General features: G+C 42.2%; 1 protein-coding gene across 1 annotated transcript in view; it reads left to right on the top strand.

Moving 5' to 3' along the window:
* Positions 1 to 886: 886 nt before the first annotated feature.
* The window catches only part of LOC112248249 (insulin-like growth factor-binding protein 3), a 71,331-nt gene continuing 53,282 nt past the window's right edge, over positions 887 to 18,935 (top strand). Inside the window, exon 1 of the mRNA XM_024417160.2 lies at positions 887 to 1,333. Coding sequence (XP_024272928.1) covers positions 970 to 1,333 — 364 coding nt within the window. The 5' untranslated portion in view covers positions 887 to 969. The remainder of the gene's footprint in view (positions 1,334 to 18,935) is intronic.

Genomic DNA, 18,935 nt, shown 5'->3' with positions numbered 1-18,935 from the left:
GTGACCAATACATTTTCCCCTTCGACATCATTTTCAAAGTAGCCTAATTTTTTTGCAGGAAAACCACGAACATGGCAGCACTGATCAATCCCGTCTTTGCAAACTTCCTGGTAGTTGGCCAAAAGAAAAAGTATGTTCACTCAAAATCTGAGCATTTCTATATCCCCAAACCCATATGAGTGATAAAAGAGTCACTTAACAAGCAATTTTACAAGGAAATCTTAATTACTGTTCAATATTTTTAACGAATAAGACTACCTATGCCATGTAAACTGGACTAACACCTCAGTAATGGGTGTAATAAATCCAACCCCTTACTGATTGGATAATCAGTAAGTTATAATCAGTAAGTTATTTACTGATAAGTTATTTATCTTTGTATAGTATAAGATCAATTAATCAATCAATTAAATCAAGCTATTCTAATAATTCTACCTGCAAAAAAAAGCATATTGGGAAATATAACGGTGCACCTCCCCATCTTTTTAACTTTGAAAGACATAGCGGAAATTAACTCAACACAGTCAAGTAACAACAACACCATGATGGAAAATGTTTATTGACTCAAATGTCCTTCACTTGTGCTGAAATGTAGGTAAGGTGACAGACATTCCTAACACTGATCTGAATAAAAGGCATGGAAAGTCACATCAATTTCTAATGATTAAATGCACTCTAAGCAGGACAGACAATGTGTAAATAAACACATAAATAAACACTTAGGAGTTATAGGTTACAGGAGCCTGTGTGTCGATGTCTGTGGTACCTCGAGATCCGGGCTCTCCGTTTACATTATTCATACGAAGGGTGTGACTTGTTGGCTGTTTTTTTTCAGCCTGTATAAAACAACAAGTTCACGTAAAATAAAATAGATGGAGAAGGCTATCCGACACTCTTTGACACGGAGAGTCCCCGTAAGCCTAGTTGACAACTCGCCTACTGTCCCTTTGTGACCAGCTTTTCGGCAGAATGCCCGGTCTATGCTTGTTTTGTCTCACTGCCGTGCTCGCTGCATTCACACGGTTCGCGGAGACCGTGGGGACGGTGGTCCGATGCGAGCCGTGTGACACCGTGGCTCTCATGCAGTGCAAGCCTCTGGCAAAAGACTGCGCCGACAGGGTAAGGGAGCCTGGCTGTGGGTGCTGTCTGACGTGCGCCCTTGCGGAGGGTCAGGCGTGTGGAGTGTACACCGGGCGCTGTGGCTCTGGGCTGACTTGTCAGCACCAACCCGGGGAGACCCGACCACTGCAAGCCCTGCTAGAGGGACGGGGAGCGTGCTCCAGCGTCGCGTCCAAAACACTCAGCCCCATTCTGCTCCCCACAGAGAAACAAGGTAAGCACCGTCCTATGTGTCTCTCTTTCTGTGAAGGGACTGAGCTGGGTGCCTGGGTAGGTGTGTTTCTATTAGAGAACCCTTACTGTATCCCTATAGGACTATAGCCTGCAGTTTGGTGTTGGTGCGTATAGCAGGGCACTTCTTTCTATCAACATTAGCGCACTTAAGTTACTTGACCTATTAACTCATGGCAATCGGTAGTATCTAGCTACTCAGCGGACTGTGACTGCCTTGTGACCCGCTTTCCATGAGTGCTGTGCAGTAGCCCTGCACACCCCTCTGTCAGGTTCCGGTGGCTGTTGCAAATTGCAACGCATGGTTCAATTCATTCAATACTAATAAGGTGTTATTAATAGTCTGTTTACTTAGTCTAAATTTGTAAGTAGACCGCTTAACTACAACATTCTCGGTAATGGTAACATCCTCTTTTTACTTGCCATGACTGTGGTATATTATTGTTTACCTTAGTTTAATACACTGACTGTAAGTCGCTCTGGATACAAGTGTCTGCTAAATGATCAAAATGTAAATGTAAAAATGAACACTTGTAAAACACACTGCTGGTCATTATTCTAATGACCTTAGTCCCCAAACAAGGGCACATTTGATCAGAATACGAACAGTTTGAGGGCGGAGCTCACTGGAATAATACCCAGCAGTGTGCTTTGCAAGTTTTCGTTAGACATTTACATTTTAATACATTTTAATAATTTAGCAGATGCTCTTGTCCAGAGCATAGCCAGTGCATTCAGCTGTGGTTGATTAAAAAAAACACAGTCATAGCAAGTAGTAGCTGTCTAAGTATCTGTAACCGTTACAGGGAATGATGTTGTAGTTAATCATACATTGGTCTTCATAATACCTCTTGTTATTAGTAAAATACCTTTTGAATGTAATTATGTAATGAGTTAGTTAGTGTATTTACTATAATGTTGATAGTGACTTGCCGCTACGTTAGCTGTAGCTGTATGTTTTGTGTGGAAGTAAATTTGGCTGACAGCGTGCTGGTGTTACAGTATATTTGTTTAATTAGATGGGATTAGTGCAAGCAGGTTGGCTGCTAGGTATTTGTATATAGTGCCAGACTCCTTTACTTTTTCCACATTTTCTTACATTACAGCCTCAAAATTGAGCTCGGGTGCATCCTGTTTCCATTGATCATCCTTGAGATGTTTCTACAACTTGATTGGAGTCTGCCTGTGGTAAATTCAATTGATTGGACATGATTTGGAATGGCTCACACCTGTCTATATAAGGTCCCCACAGTTGACAGATCAGAAACAAAGCCATGAGGTTGAAGGAATTGTCTGTAGGGCTCCGAGACAGGATTGTGTCGAGGCACAGATCTGGGGAAAGGTACAAACAACTGTCTGCAGCATTGAAGGTCCCCAAGAACACAGTGGCCTCCATCATTCTTAAATAGATTAAGTTTGGAACCCCCAAGACTCTTCAGAGCAGGCCGCCCGGCCAAACTGAGCAATCGGGGGAGAAGGGCCTTGGTCAGGGAGTTGACCAATAACCCTATGGTCTCTCTGACAGAATTCTAGAGTTCCTCTGTGGTGATGGTTGTCCTTCTGGAAGCTTATCCCATCTCTGCAGCTCTCCACCAATCAGGACTTTATGGTAGAGTGGAAAAATGGAAGCCACTCCTCAGTAAAAGACACATGACAGCGCACTTGGAGTTGCCCAAAAGGCATCTAAAGACCTCTCAGACCATGAGAAACAAGATTCTCTGGTCTGATGAAACCAAGATTCAACTCTTTGGCCTGAATACCAAGCGTCACGTCCGGAGGAAACCTGGCACCATCAAATCAAAGTTTATTTGTCACGTCCAACGAATACAACAGGTGTAGACCTTACAGTGAAATACTTACTTACAGGCTCTAACCAACAGTGCAATTTTTAAGTTAAAAAAAGGTATTAGGTTAACAATAGATAAGTAAAGAAATAAAAACAACATTAAAAAAGACCGTGTCGGGCTGATTGAGGTTGTACATGTAGGTATGGTTAAAGTGACTATGCGTATATGATCAACAGAGAGTAGCAGTTGCGTAAAGAGGCGTTGGGTGGTGGGACACAATGCAGATAGTCCGGGTAGCCAATGTGCACCGGTTAGTCGGGCTAATTGAGGTAGTATGTACATTAATGTATAGTTAAAGTGACTATGCATATATGATAAAAAGAGAGTAGCAACAGCCAGGACAATGCAAGAGTGGCTTTGGGACAAGTCTCTGAATGTCCATGAGTGGCCCAGCCAGAGCCCAGACTTGAACCCGATCAAACATCTCTGGAGAGACCTGAAAATAGCTGTGCAGCAACGCTCCCTATCCAACCTGACAGAGCTTGAGAGGATCTGCAAAGAATGGGAGGAAGTCCCCAAATACAGGTGTGCCAAGCTTGTAGCGTCAATAAGACTCAATCCTGTCATCGCTGCCAAAGGTGCTTCAACAAAGTACTGCCTAAAGCGTCTGAATACTTATCATCGTCATGATCACTGTCGTGTCGGGGGAGTAGAGGATGGGACTTAGCACAACCCATGTGGGGCCCCCGTGTTAAGGGTCAGCGTGGCGGAGGTAATATTTCCTACCCTCACCACCTGGGGTCGGCCCTCAAGGATGTCCAGGATCCAGTTGCAAAGGGAGTTGTTCAGTCCCAGGGTCCTAAGCTTGGTGAGGAACTTGGAGGGGACAATGGTGTTGAACGCTGATCTGTAGTCAATGAATAGCATTCTCACATAGGTATTCCTTTTATCTATCTGAGTGAGGGCTGTGTAGAGTGCAGTTGAGATTGCGTCGCCCTCGGATCTGTTTGGGCGGTACGCAGATTGGAGTGGGTCTTGGGTAGGGTCTCCAGCAGGTCGATTGCGAGCTGCCAGTAGCACGCAGACCACCTATGAGTAGCTCGCCAAACAATTCTGAAAGTAGGCCCACATGCAATTTTCATGTGTTCCACCACAAACTGTCATGAACAAATCTCACAAGTATAACCCATCACAAGCACCCAGCTACTACAGTTGAAGTCGGAAGTTTACATATACCTTAGCCAAATACATTTAAACTCAGTTCTTCACAAGTCCTGACATTTAATCATAATAAATATTCCCTGTCTTAGGTCAGTTAGGATCACTACTTTATTTTAATAATATGAAATGTCAGAATAATAGTAGAGAGTGATTTATTTCAGCTTTTATTTTTTTCATCACATTCCCAGTGGGTCAGAAGTTTACATACACTCAATTAGTATTTGCTAGCATTGCATTTAAATTGTTTTACTTGGGTCAAACATGTCGGGTAGCCTTCCACAAGCTTCACACAATAAGTTGGGTGAATTTTGCCCCATTCCTCCTGACAAGTCTGGTGTAACTGGGTCAGGTTTGTAGACCTCCTTGCTTGCTCATGCTTTTTCAGTTCTGCCCACACATTCTATGGGATTGAGGTCTAGGGCTTTGTGATGGCCACTCCAATACATTGACTTTGTTGTCCTTAAGCCATTTTGAACAACTTTGGAAGTATCCTTGGGGTCATTGTCCATTTGGAAGACCCATTTGTGACCAAGCTTTAACTTCCTGATTGATGTCTTGAGATGTTGCTTCAATATATCCACATATTTTTCCTTCCTTCAATGCCATCTATTTTGTGATGTGCACCAGTCCCTCCTGCAGCAAAGCACCCCCACAACATGATGCTGCCACCCCCATGCTTCATGGTTTGGATGGTGTTCTTCGGCTTGCAAGCATCCCCCTATTTCCTCCAAACATAACAATGGTCATTATGGCCAAAAAGTTATATTTTTGTTTCATCAGACCAGAGGTCATTTTTCCAAAAAGTACGATCTTTGTCCACATGTGCAGTTGCAACCCGTAGTCTGGCTTTTCTATGGCGGTTTTGGAGCAGTGGCTTCTTCCTTGCTGAGTGTCCTTTCAGGTTATGTCGATATAGGACTTGTTTTACTGTGGATATAGATATTGTTGTACCTGTTTCCTCCAGCATCTTCATAAGGTCCTTTGCTGTTGTTCTGGGATTGATTTGCACTTTCCGCAAGAAATTACGTTTATCTCTAGGAGACAGAACGCGTCTCCTTCCTGAGCAGTATGACGGCTGCGTGGTCCCATGGTGTTTATACTTGCGTACTATTGTTTGTACAGATGAACGTGGTACCTTCAAGCATTTGGAAATTGCTCCCAAGGATGAACCAGACTTGTGGAGGTCTACAATTGTTTTTCTGAGGTCTTGGCTGATTTCTTTTGATTTTCCCATGATGTCAAGCAAAGAGGCACTGAGCTTGAAGGTAGGCCTTGAAATACATCCACAGGTGTACCTCCAATTGACTCATAGTTTGTAAAGTATGTAAATCAGAAGCTTCTAAAGCCATGACATCATTATCTGGCATTTTCCAAGCTGTTTAAAGGCACATTCAACTTAGTGTATGTAAACTTCTGATCCACTGGAATTGTGATACAGGGAATTATAAGTGAAATAATCTGTCGGTAAACAATTGTTGGAAAATTACTTGTATCATGCACAAAGTAGATGTCCTAACCAACTTATCAAAACTGTAGTTTGTTAACAAGAAATGTGTGGAGTGGTTGAACATTTTTATATTGTTACTTTTGCTTTTTTAGCTCCAGACATCAATTACCTGCAGATAATTTATAAAAACATTCTCTGAAGATGGTAATTTCTCACTGCAGGAACAATTTAGTTAGGAGAGAGCCTCATTCTGGTCCATACAACATTGTTTCAGTATGGTACATTTTGTCATTATTATTTTTGCAGGCCATCTAATAGTTTGGTTGGGTTAAAATGTATTTGAACTCACATTTGACTTCGGCTTTAACTTAGATTTTAGTTCAATTTCTAAGCATTACTGAACGAAGACCCCACTCACAGAAAAGACTCGGAATGCCCATCACTAGCAGTTGATCACTAGCACATTAGAGGCTGCTGCCTATATGCATAGACTTAAAATCAATGGCCACTTTAATAATGTTTACATATTTTGCATTACTCATCTCATATGTATATACTGTATTCTATTATATTCTACTGTATCTTAGTCTATGACATTGCTCGTCCATATATTTAGATATTCTTAATTCCATTCCTTTACTTATAGTTGTGTGTATTGCGTATATGTTATTAGATATTACTTGTTAGATATTACTGCGCTGTCGGAGCAAGAAACACAAGCATTTCGCTACACATGCAATAACATCTGCTAAACACGTGTATGTGACCAATAAAATGTGATTTGATACGTAATTTAGGAAAATATAAAACATAATCTGGGGAGAAAAATCACAGATTTTATAGGGCCCCCTTAGAGTTTTTATGAACCATTATTTTAACAGGTATATTGACAGAAGACACAGTGCACTACATTATCTTGTACCTGGAGAAGAGTTGCAGGTGAACGGAGAAGAGAAGAATGTGCCTATTCGATAGCTAGGAAAAGATTAGTAGCTTGTGACATGTTTCATTTTTAAAAGTAGCTGTCATGTAAGAAAAGGTTGGAGACCCCTCATCTAGGGTGTCTAGAATGATGGAGTTGATGTGTGCCATAACCAGCCTTTCAAAGCACTTCACAGATGTGAGTGCTACAGGGCGGTAGTTATTGTGGCATAAAAAGTTCTTCTTAATGATGTGGTGTGAACCGGGGAGGGACGACGGGTGCGTATGGTTATTAGCAGCAGAACAAGGCGATAGGAACCAGGGAGGGTGGGAACCCATGCAGAAGGCTTAGGGGCCTTATAGTAGCTGACGCACACATACTAATATAGACTTGGCACACATATCACATCCATGTGAACCAATACTTTCTCCACCTTGCATTATCAAGAGGAAAAGGGTATATTTGCCTAGTTAAAAAAAAGGTGAAATAAAATACAAGGGTGGATCCCAAATGACACCCTATTCCCTATACAGTGCACCTTGGTCAAAAGTACTGCACTATGAGGGAATAGGGTGTCATTTGGGATACAAATTAGTCATAACATTAGTCATAATGTAACAAACTCAGAGCAGGGAGACAGTGGGTTTGTCTGTCCAGTGTTGACTGCTAGCTATAGCCCATTGTCCATGACCATAACAATTATGGCCCAAACTGACTCTAGAATAGCCTCTAGGCCACCGTACCTGTCTCTATCTTCCTGTTGTGCTCTATGTTTATCATGGTTGAGATGGGTAAAGTGTTAAGGTGTGACTGGAAATGGGTCCCAAATGGGTCCCTTATTCCATATAAAGTGCTTTACTCTGGTCAAAAGTAGTACACTATTTGGGCAATTTGATACCATCAGGGAAGCATTGGCTGCATTTAAACAGGCAGCCCAATTCTGATACTTTTGACCAATCAGATCAGCTCTGAAAAAGATCTAATGTGAAAAGATCTGATGTCATTGGCCAAAAGACCAATAAGTGAGAATAAGATCAGAATTGGGCAGCCTGTCTTATATATATATATATATATATATATATATATATATATATATATATATATATATATACTGCTCAAAAAAATTAAGGGAACACTAAAATAACACATCCTAGATCTGAATGAATGAAATATTCTTATTAAATACTTTTTTCTTTACATAGTTGAATGTGCTGACAACAAAATCACACAAAAATGATCAATGGAAATCAAATTTATCAACCCACGGAGGTCTGGATTTGGAGTCACACTCAAAATTAAAGTGGAAAACCACACTACAGGCTGATCCAACTTTGATGTAATGTCCTTAAAACAAGTCAAAATGAGGCTCAGTAGTGTGTGTGGCCTCCACGTGCCTGTATGACCTCCCTACAACGCCTGGGCATGCTCCTGATGAGATGGCGGATGGTCTCCTGAGGGATCTCCTCCCAGACCTGGACTAAAGCATCCGCCAACTCCTGGACAGTCTGTGGTGCAACGTGGCGTTGGTGGATGGAGCGAGACATGATGTCCCAGATGTGCTCAATTGGATTCAGGTCTGGGGAAGGGGCGGGCCAGTCCATAGCATCAAGCCTTCCTCTTGCAGGAACTGCTGACACACTCCAGCCACATGAGGTCTAGCATTGTCTTGCATTAGGAGGAACCCAGGCCCAACCGCACCAGCTTATGGTCTCACAAGGGGTCTGAGGATCTCATCTCGGGACCTAATGGCAATCAGGCTACCTCTGGCGAGCACATGGAGGGCTGTGCGCCCCCCCAAAGAAATGCCAACCCACACCATGACTGACCCACCGCCAAACCGGTCATGCTGGAGGATGTTGCAGGCAGCAGAACGTTCTCCACAGCGTCTCCAGACTCTGTCACGTCTGTCACATGTGCTCAGTGTGAACCTGCTTTCATCTGTGAAGATCACAGGGCGCCAGTGGCGAATTTGCCAATCTTGGTGTTCTCTGGCAAATGCCAAATGTCCTGCACGGTGTTGGGCTGTAAGCACAACCCCCACCTGTGGACGTCAGGCCCTCATACCACCCTCATGGAGTCTGTTTCTGACCGTTTGAGCAGACACATGCACATTTGTGGCCTGCTGGAGGTCATTTTGCAGGGCTCTGGCAGTGCTCCTCCTGCTCCTCCTTGCACAAAGGCGGCGGTAGCGGTCCTGCTGCTGGGTTGTTGCCCTCCTACGGCCTCCTCCACATCTCCTGATGTACTGGCCTGTCTCCTGGTAGCGCCTCCATGCTCTGGACACTACGCTGACAGACACAGCAAACCTTCTTGCCACAGCTCGCATTGATGTGCCATCCTGGATGAGCTGCACTACCTGAGCCACTTGTGTGGGTTGTAGACTCCGTCTCATGCTACCACTAGAGTGAAAGCACTGCCAGCATTCAAAAGTGACCAAAAAATCAGCCAGGAAGCATAGGAACTGAGAAGTGGTCTGTGGTCACCACCTGCAGAACCACTCCTTTATTGGGGGTGTCTTGCTAATTGCCTATAATTTCCACCTGTTGTCTATACCATTTGCACAACAGCATGTGAAATTGATTGTCAATCAGTGTTGCTTCCTAAGTGGACAGTTTGATTTCACAGAAGTGTGATTGACTTGGAGTTACATTGTGTTGTTTAAGTGTTCCCTTTATTTTTTGAGCAGTGTATATATTATATATATATATATATATATATATATATATTGTACCTTTATATAACTAGGCAAGTCAGTTAAGAACAAATTCTTATTTACAATGATGTCCTACCAAAAGGCAAAAGAACCTCCTGCGGGGACGGGGGCTGGGATTAAAAATACAAATAAATTAAATGAAAATATAGGACACACATCACGACAAGAGAGACAACACAACACTACATAAAGAGAGACCTAAGACAACAACATAGCATGGCAGCAACACATGACAACAACATGGTAGAAACATAACATGGCAGCAGCACAACATGGTAGCAGCACAAAACAGGGTACAAACATTATTGGGCACAGACAACAGCAGAAAGGGCAAGAAGGTAGAGACAACAAAACATCATTCAGTGCAGCTACAACTGTCAGTATGAGTGTCTTTGAATGAAAATATTAAGATAAAACTGTCCAGTTTGAGTGTTTGTTGCAGCTCATTCCAGTCGCTAGCTGCAGCGAACTGAAAAGAGGAGCTACCCAGGGATGTATGTGCTTTTGGGGCCTTTAACAGAATGTGACTGGCAGAATGGGTCTTGTATGTGGAGGATGAGGGCTGCCGTAGAAACCTCTTATGGGGGGAGTGAGGCCTAAGAGGGTTTTATAAATAAGCATCAACCAGTGGGTCTTGTGACAGGTATACAGAGATGACCAGTTTAAAAAAGAGTATAGAGTGCAGTGATGTGTCAGATAAGGAGCATTGGTGGCAAATCTGATAGCCGAATGGTAAAGAACATCTTGCCGCTCGAGAGCACCCTGACCTGCCGACCTATAAATTACGTCTCGATAATCTAGCATGGGCAGGATGGTCATCTGAATCAGGGTTAGTTTGGCAGCTGGGGTGAAAGAGGAGTAATTATGAGCCATTATGTGTTACTGCATATGAAGGTTACAGATTCAGATCATTCTATAGCCAAAATGATAATGTAAAGGCAGCCATGATTGGGATCTCTTCCTCTGAGGGGTAGTGTTCAGGTGTGTTTGCTGACAGGCAATATAGATTAAATGCCTGTTGAATAGAGGTATATGCCCATACTGTATGCTAGAATCCCAAATGGCACCCTATTCCCTATAGAGTACACTACTTTGACCAGAGCACACAGAACTGAAATACAATAGAATGTCATTTGGGACAGGGATTATGACTCTCTCTCTCTCTCTCTCTCTGTTCCTCTCTCTCTCTCTTCCTCTCGCTCTCTCTTCCTCTCTCTCTCTGTTCCTCTCGCTCTCTCTTCCTCTCTCTCTCTGTTCCTCTCTCTTCATCTCTCTCTCTCCTCCTTTCTCTCTCTCTCTCTCTCTCTCTCTCTCTCTCTCTCTCTCTCTCTCTCTCTCTCTGCTGTTTACCCCACTGCCATTGGAAAAACAAATTGCGTAAGATATTATACAGAAAAAAATTGCAGTAGAGGATTACATTGCAAATAAATTGTGATGTTTTTCATGAATCCAAAAATAGACTGGTCTCTCCCCTTGGATTTTTACACTTTTTTCACGTTTTTTTTAAGGAGTTAGTCGAAGCGATTTGCCTTATTTCTAGGTGAAGGTGACGGACAGAGCATCTATATCTATTCTATTTTTATGTTGTTGTCGCCATGGCGCTATTAACAGTTACGTTGATGTGGGAAACAATTTGACCCATGTGGGAGCGTGTGCTGCCTGGTTACTATGGTTACTAATTGATCAAGTTGTCAGGAAAGGGTGGGGTGCCACCCGCCCATCCCTGTTCACAGCTCTGCAACACAAAATCTGGTTCTACTTAATCCTTACAACGTGTTTGTGTGTGCATGTGTGTGAATTTGTATGCGTTTGTATGTGTGTGTGTGTGTGTGTGTGTGTGTGTGTGTGTGTGTGTGTGTGTGTGTGTGTGTGTGTGTGTGTGTGTGTGTGTGTGTGTGTGTGTGTGTGTGTGCCCTTTTGTGGTCATGTGTGTATTTGAATACATGACTGCTTGTATGTGTGTTTGTTTGTTTGTTTGTTTGTTTGTGTAGGTGCATGCATGCGTACTGTATGTGTGTGCACGTAGTATGTGCAGGGTTGGGTAAGTGAATTTGTAAATGTAAGCTGTAACAGTTACTACACTTTTGGGTTATTTGGTAACCCAGCACTGGGTAAATATTGGACTGAAAACACACTGGGTTATTTTGACCAAGCCAGTTTGGTTGGGTGAATAACTGAACATGTTGTGTTGTAATTTAACCATCAATTAGGTTATATTCACGTTCATGCTGGGTTGAACCAACAGCTGTGTCTTTTTTAATGTGGGTTATTTTCAGGAGATGTGGCTTATTGCGAGTGTGGCTTTCAGATAGTTCATTTTTGCTGATAAGTTGGTACAATGCAAATATAAATGTGCAATAAATAGGTTTGCACATTACATGTTTTAATATAATATTAGTAACATTAGTATTTACATATTGTAGTAATGTGGTAAGCATCCCAAATTTGGGATTTGCATAGGCTCATAAGGAACTACAGTTGTCTCATTAAAGCTACAAATATAGTCTGGACCTCAGTTCCACTGCATATTTTCAGTGTTCCCTTCTAATGAGGAACTGATTTAAATCTGGGTCACTAGATGGGTGCAATTAATTATCAGGTAGAACAGAAAACCAGCGGGCTCCAGATTTTATATGGTAAGAGTTGAATACCCCTGCTCTAGAGTCTTTCCATAGAGGGATCATATGTGTAGCCCAAACCGTTTGAACACTACAGATGGAAGTTGGCCGATCAGCGTTACTGAATTCAAATGAGTCCCTTGACGCTTGTTGTTGTCGTAGAGAAAAACTTCTGACATATACATTACCAGTCAAACATTTGGACACACCTACTCATTCAAAGGTTTTTCTTTATTTGTACTATTTTCTACATTGTAGAATAATAATGAAGACATCAAAACTATGAAATAACACATATGGAATCATGTAGTAACCAAAAAAGTGTTAAACAAATAAAAACACATGTTATATTTGAGGTTCTTCAAAGTAGCCACCCTTTGCCTTGATGACAGTTTTGCACATTCTTGGCTTTCTCTCAACCAGCTTCATGAGGTAGTTACCTGGAATGCATTTCAATTAAGAGGTGTGCCTTGTTAAAAATTAATTTGCTTTGAAACAATCAGTTGTGGTGTGACAAGGTAGAGGTGGTATACAAAAGATAGCCCAATTTGGCAAGAACAGATCAAATAAGCAAAGAGAAACAACAGTCCATCATTACTTTAAGACATGAAGGTCAGTCAATGTGGAAAATTTCAAGAACAGTCGCAAAAGCCATCAAGCGCTATGAAACTGGCTCTCATGAGGACTGCCACACCAAAAGAAAGACTCAGAATTACCTCTGCAGCAGAGGATAAGCTCATTAGAGTTACCAGCCTCAGAAATTGCAGCCCAAATAAATGCTTCACAGAGTTCAAGTAACAGACACATCTCAACATCAACTGTTCAGAGGAGACTGTGTGAATTGCTGCAAAGAAACCACTACTAAAGGACACCAATAATAAGAAGAGACTTGCTTGGGCCATGAAACACAAGCAATGAACATTAAACCGGTGGATGTCTATCCTTTGGTCTGATGAGTCAAATTTGAGATGTTTGGTTCCAGCCGCTGTGTCTTTGTGAGACGCAGAGTAGGTGAACGGATGATCTCCGTATGTGTGGTTACCACCATGAAGCATGGAGGAGGAGGTGTGATGGTGTGGGGGTGCATTGTTGGTGACACTGTCTGTGATTTATTTAGAATTCAAGGCACAATTAACCAGCATGGCTACCACATCATCCCATCTGGTTTGCACTTACTGGCACTATCATTTGTTTTTCAACATGACAACGACCCAACACACCTCCAGGCTGTGTAAGGACTATAAGACTTTTGGAAAAGCATTTCAGGTGAAGCGGGTTGAGAGAATGCCAAGAGTGTGCAAATCTGTCATCATGGCCAAGGGTGGCTACTTTGAGGAATCTCAAATATTAACTATATTTTGATTTGTTAAAAACTTTTTTGGTTGCTACATGATTTCATATGTGTTATTTCATAGTTTTGATGTCTTCAGTATTATCCTACAATGCAGAAAAAAAAAGAAAAAAAAAGAAAAACCCTTGAATGAGTACCTGTGTCCATACTTTTGACTGGTACTGTACGTGTTCCATTATGGGGTTATAACAGTTCATAGGTCAAAGCATATGGATGCTATAGACATTTTTGTTAGAAGACTGATTTTTGGGATGCCTAATGGACTGACAGACACCGATAGTTGCGGAAGGCCAATATCAGCGAATGTGGTGGATTGAGACGCAGACCCTAGCTTTAACAGAAATATTTTTATCAAACAAATATACAATGCTAATTACATTTCGCGCAGGGATGTGGAAATTGGCTCAAGAGGATTAACATGTGATAACAATTCAACAGAACAGATTAACAAGAATGATGTTTACACTCACAAGTGGCCAAAATAACTATCTGAAAGCCTCTCCCCTAAGTGACGCTTCCAGTCTACTGATCGAGGTCTTGTTTCCCAGTTGCGATGTAACTGATACATTACAATGATCGCACCAGAAGCATCGTCATTTACGAGCCAACTTTTTAAGTGTTTCCCAAATGATCATGTAGAGAGAATGTTCTCTAAGTGAGTCATTTGACCATATGTTGATATGGATAAGGTTGAAAGAAAAGCAGCGCTGCTCTCAGATCAGCTTTCTCCATTCAAATCTTACCTTAACATTAGAATTTTTCCACAATACTGACGACAGATCAGCTCCTAGTTGCGGCTTATTATGCTTACCCAATAATAATGCACTAAATCAAAGATTGGGCACATCATTGCACACATGTTGTCACACATCATGAACCACAATAAGGCAAAAATGACAGATAGAAGCCTATTCACAAAATATAACTCAATGAATTGAACATGAAATTAATTTCAATATGATTGAAATAGCCTATATAGACCCATGTAGCCTATGTTTCTGTTAAAGACATTCTCTGGTACTTTGGAGACTAGTAAGTATTTTTTTAAACCTACCTTTTTGGTCTGGATGTGTCAATGTGTAGTTCATACATGCACATGAGCAGAATTATTGTTTTACCTCAATTAGCCACAAAATCCCTAGTTTGAAAGCGACTGTTTCTGTAAGCCATGCGTGCCATTTTCCCTACATTTACATCGAAAGGACAGCAGTGGAGAAGGTGGAAAGTTTTATGTTCCTTGGCGTACACGTCACAGACAATCTGCAATGGTCCAACCACACAGAGTGTGGTGAAGAAGGTGCAACAGCGTCTCTTCAACCTCAGGAGGCTGAAGAAATTTGTCAATTCACTCAAAACCCTGACAAACTTTTACAGATGCACAATCGAAAGCATCCTGTCGGGCTGTATCACAGCCTGGTAAGGCAACTGCACCGCCCTCAACCGCAAAGCTTTCCAGAGTGTGGTGCAGTCAGCACAACACATCACTGGGGGCAAGCTACCTGCCCTCCATAACACCTACAGCACCTGATGTAACAGGAAGGCCAAAAAGATCATCAAGGACAACAGCCACCCGAGCCAGTGCCTGTTCACACCGCTATCATCCAGAAGGCGAGGTCAGTACAGGTGCATGAAAGCTGGGACGGAGAGACTGAAATACAGCTTCTATCTCAAGGCTATCAGACTGCTAAACAGCAATCACTAACTCAGAGATGATGCTGCCCACATAGAGACCCAATCACTGGCCACTAAAAAATGGATCACTAGTCACTTTATACAATGCCAATTTAAATAAATGTCACTTTAATAATGTTTACACATCTTACATTACTCAAATCATATGTACAGTCGAAGTCGGAAGTTTACATTGACTTAGGTTGGAGTCATTAAAACTCATTTGTCAACCACTCCACAAGTTTCTTGTTTTTCTACCTTCAAACGCAGTGCCTCTTTTCATGGAAAAATCCAAAGAAATCAGCCAAGACCTCAGAACATTTTTTGTAGAGCTCCACAAGTCTGGTTCATCCTTGGGAGCAATTTCCAAATGCCTGAAGGTATCACGTTCATCTGTACAAACAATAGTACGCAAGTATAAACACCATGGGACCACGTAGCCGTCATACCGCTCAAGAAGGAGACGCGTTCCGTCTCCTAGAGATGAATGTACTTTGGTGGGAAAAGTGCAAATCAATCCCAGAACAACAGTAAAGGACCTTATGAAGATGCTGGAGGAAACAGGTACAAAAATATCTATATCCACAGTAAAACGAGTCCTATATCGACATAACCTGAAAGGCTGCTCAGCAAGGAAGAAGCCACTGCTCCAAAACCGCCATAGAAAAGCCAGGCTACAATTTGCAGCTGCACATGGGGACAAAGATTGTACTTTTGGTCTGATGAAACAAAGATAGAACTGTTTGGCCATAATTACCATTGTTAAGTTTGGAGGAAAAAGGGGGAGGATTGCAAGCCGAAGAACACCATCCCAACCCTGAAGCACGGGGGTGGTAGCATCATGTTGTGGAGGTGCTTTGCTGCAGGAGGGAGTGGTGCACTTTACAAAATAGATGGCATCATGAGGGAAGGAAAGTTACATGGACATATTGAAGCAACATCTCATGACATCAGTCAGGAAGTTAAAGCTTGGTCGCAAATGGGTCTTCCAAATAGAAAATGACCCCAAGCATATGGGAAAGCGCAGTGTGGAGTGCAATAGACATTGTGGCTCTGTTGGGGTGGTATGCAAATTGACGTGGGTCTAGGGTTCCTGGGATAAAGGTGTTGATGTGAGCCATGACCAGCCTTTAAAAGCACTTCTTGGCTGCAGACGTGAGAGCTTCAGGTTGGTAGTCAATTAGGCAGGTCACCTTGGTGTTCTTGGGCACAGGGACCATGGTGGTCTGCTTGAAACATGTTGTCATAACAGACTCGCTCATGGAAAATGGTTGAAAATGTCAGTTGACAGGTTGAAAATGTCAGTGAAGACACTTGCCAGTTGGTCAGCGCATGCTCGGAGAACACGTCCAGGTAATCCGTCTGGCCCTGCGGCCTTGTGAATGTTGACTTGTTTAAAGTTCTTACTCACATCGGCTACAGAGATCCTGATCACACAGTCGTCTGGAACAGCTGATGCTCCCATGCATGCTTCAGTGTTGCTTGCCTCGAAGTGAGCATAGAAGTTATTTAGCTCGTCTGATAGGCTCATGTCACTGGGTAGCTCACAGCTATGCTTCCCTTTATAGCTTACAATTGGCTCATTCATCCCCCTCCTCTCCCCTTTAATTATTCCCCAGGTTGTTGCTGTAAATGAGAATGTTTTCTCAGTCAACTTACCTGGTAAAATAACGGTAAAATAAAATAAAAATAAGTAGTCCATAATAGTTTGCAAGCCCAGCCACATCTGATGAGCATTGGAGCCGGTGTAGTACGATTCCATCTTAGTCCTGTATTGACACTTTGCCTGTTTGATGGTTCGTCAGAGGGGAAAGCGGAATTCCTTCTAAGTGTCCTGGTTAGAGTCCCGCTACTTGAAAGCGGTAGCTCTACCCTTTAGCTCAGTGCAGATGTTGCCTGTTATCCATGGCTTCTGGTTGGGGTATGTATGTACGGTCACTGTGGGGATGACCTCATCGATGCACATATTGATGAAGCCAGTGTCTGATGTGGTGTACTCCTCAATGCCACCGGAAGAATCCTGGAATATATTCCAGTCTGTGCTAGCAAAACAGTCCTGTATCTTATCATTTGCGTCATCTGACCACTTCCTTATTGAGCGAGTCACTGGTACTTCCTGCTTTAGTTTTTACTTGTAAGCAGGAATCAGGAGGATAGAGTTATGGTCAGATTTGCCAAATGGAGGGTGAGGGAGAGCTTTGTACGTGTCTCTGTGTGTGGAGTAAAGGTGGTCTTGAGTTTTTCTTCCTCTGGTTGCACATGTAACATGCTGGTAGAAATGAAGTAAAACTGATTCAATTTTAAGTCCCTGGCCACTAGGAGCGCCTCCTCTAGACCAACATTTTCTTGTTTGCTTATGGCCTTATACAGCTCATTGAGTGCCGTCTTAGTGCCATCATTGGTTTGTGGTGGTAAATAGACAGCTTGAAAAAATATAGATGAAAACTCTCTTGGTAAATAGTGTGGTCTACAGCTTATTGTGTTATACTCTACCTCAGGTGACCAAAACCTCCAGACTTCTTAATATTAGACTTTGTGCACCGGTTGTTATTTACAAATAGATACAGACCCCTTGTCTTACCGGAGGCAGCTGTTCTATCTTGCTGATGGACCGAAAACCCAGCCAGCTGTTTTTTTCCATGTTGTCATTCAGCCACGACTCTGTGAAACATAAGATATTACAGTTTTTAATGTCCCATTGGTAGGATAGTCTTGATCGGAACTCATACATTTTATTATCCAATGATTGCACGTTGGCTAATATGACTGATGGTAGATGCGGATTACTCACTCGCCGTCCGATCCCTACAAGGCACCCCGACCTACGTCCCCAATATCCCCATCTCTTCTTCATGCAAATTACGGGGATTTTGGACCTTGTCTGACTCGTTAAAGAAAACATCTTTGTCCAGTACAAGGTGAGTAATCACTGTCCTGATATCCAGAAGCTCTTTTTGGCCTTAAGAGGCGGTGGCAGAAACATTATGTACAAAATAAGTTACAAACAACGCGAAAAAACACACACAATGGCACAATTTGTTAGGAGCCCGTAAAACGGCAGCAATCTCCTCCAGCGCCATTCTCTCTGTCATTACTACGAATTAACAGATTTCTTTTTTTAAAACACATTAAGGTGTGGGACATTATATGACAAGAAAAAACAAGCAATTTTTTTCCCCACTGGCTCTGACCCAGGGTCAGCAAGGCAAACAATTCACAGTTTGACTTCAAATCTGTGGATTCGTCCAATTATACAGCGAGAGACATTTCCACTTCAGTTTAGGTCTCCTCTTTTAGAAGTGAGCAATGCGAGGGATTCATTTAACGGTTTTAATTGCAAGTCAAGGGCAGAGGTAATCTCCTCACAAACAATCTCTTGGATAGTAACTTCAAGCTCTTTCTGTTGTCTGGTGTTGAGAGCCGCCATGTTCCCGCTAGTGAATTGTGGATGGCCAGACAATGCTGGGGTGAAATAGACCTGTTAGTTTTTTCTTGTCATACAATGAACATCTCATACCTTAATATGGTGTTTTTTGTTGTTGTAGAGTCTGTTAATTCATAGTAAGTTTGTAAAAGAAAGCCAGAATAAAGCCACACATTTAATGCATGCCACGTGAACCGGAAAATCTATGGACTAAAATTTGGGTCTTTTTTTTATGTAATCAATAGGTTATTTTCAGAAGGCGTTTATTCAGTGCATATTCTTATTGTGATGTTTGGGGGGGATTCTACTAAGCTATATGGAATTGTTTTAAGAAGATCCTACGAAGGATCATTTCGCTATTTGATTTGGAATTTTAAGACCCCTTGATGTATAAAAAATATAGCTTTTGTGAAAAAACAATTGGGGCCTTA

This window comes from Oncorhynchus tshawytscha, linkage group LG01, assembly GCF_018296145.1.
Source record: "Oncorhynchus tshawytscha isolate Ot180627B linkage group LG01, Otsh_v2.0, whole genome shotgun sequence".
Taxonomy (NCBI): Eukaryota; Metazoa; Chordata; class Actinopteri; order Salmoniformes; family Salmonidae; genus Oncorhynchus; species Oncorhynchus tshawytscha.
Note: the sequence above shows the minus strand (reverse complement) of the source record. Positions and strands in the feature narration are given on the sequence as shown.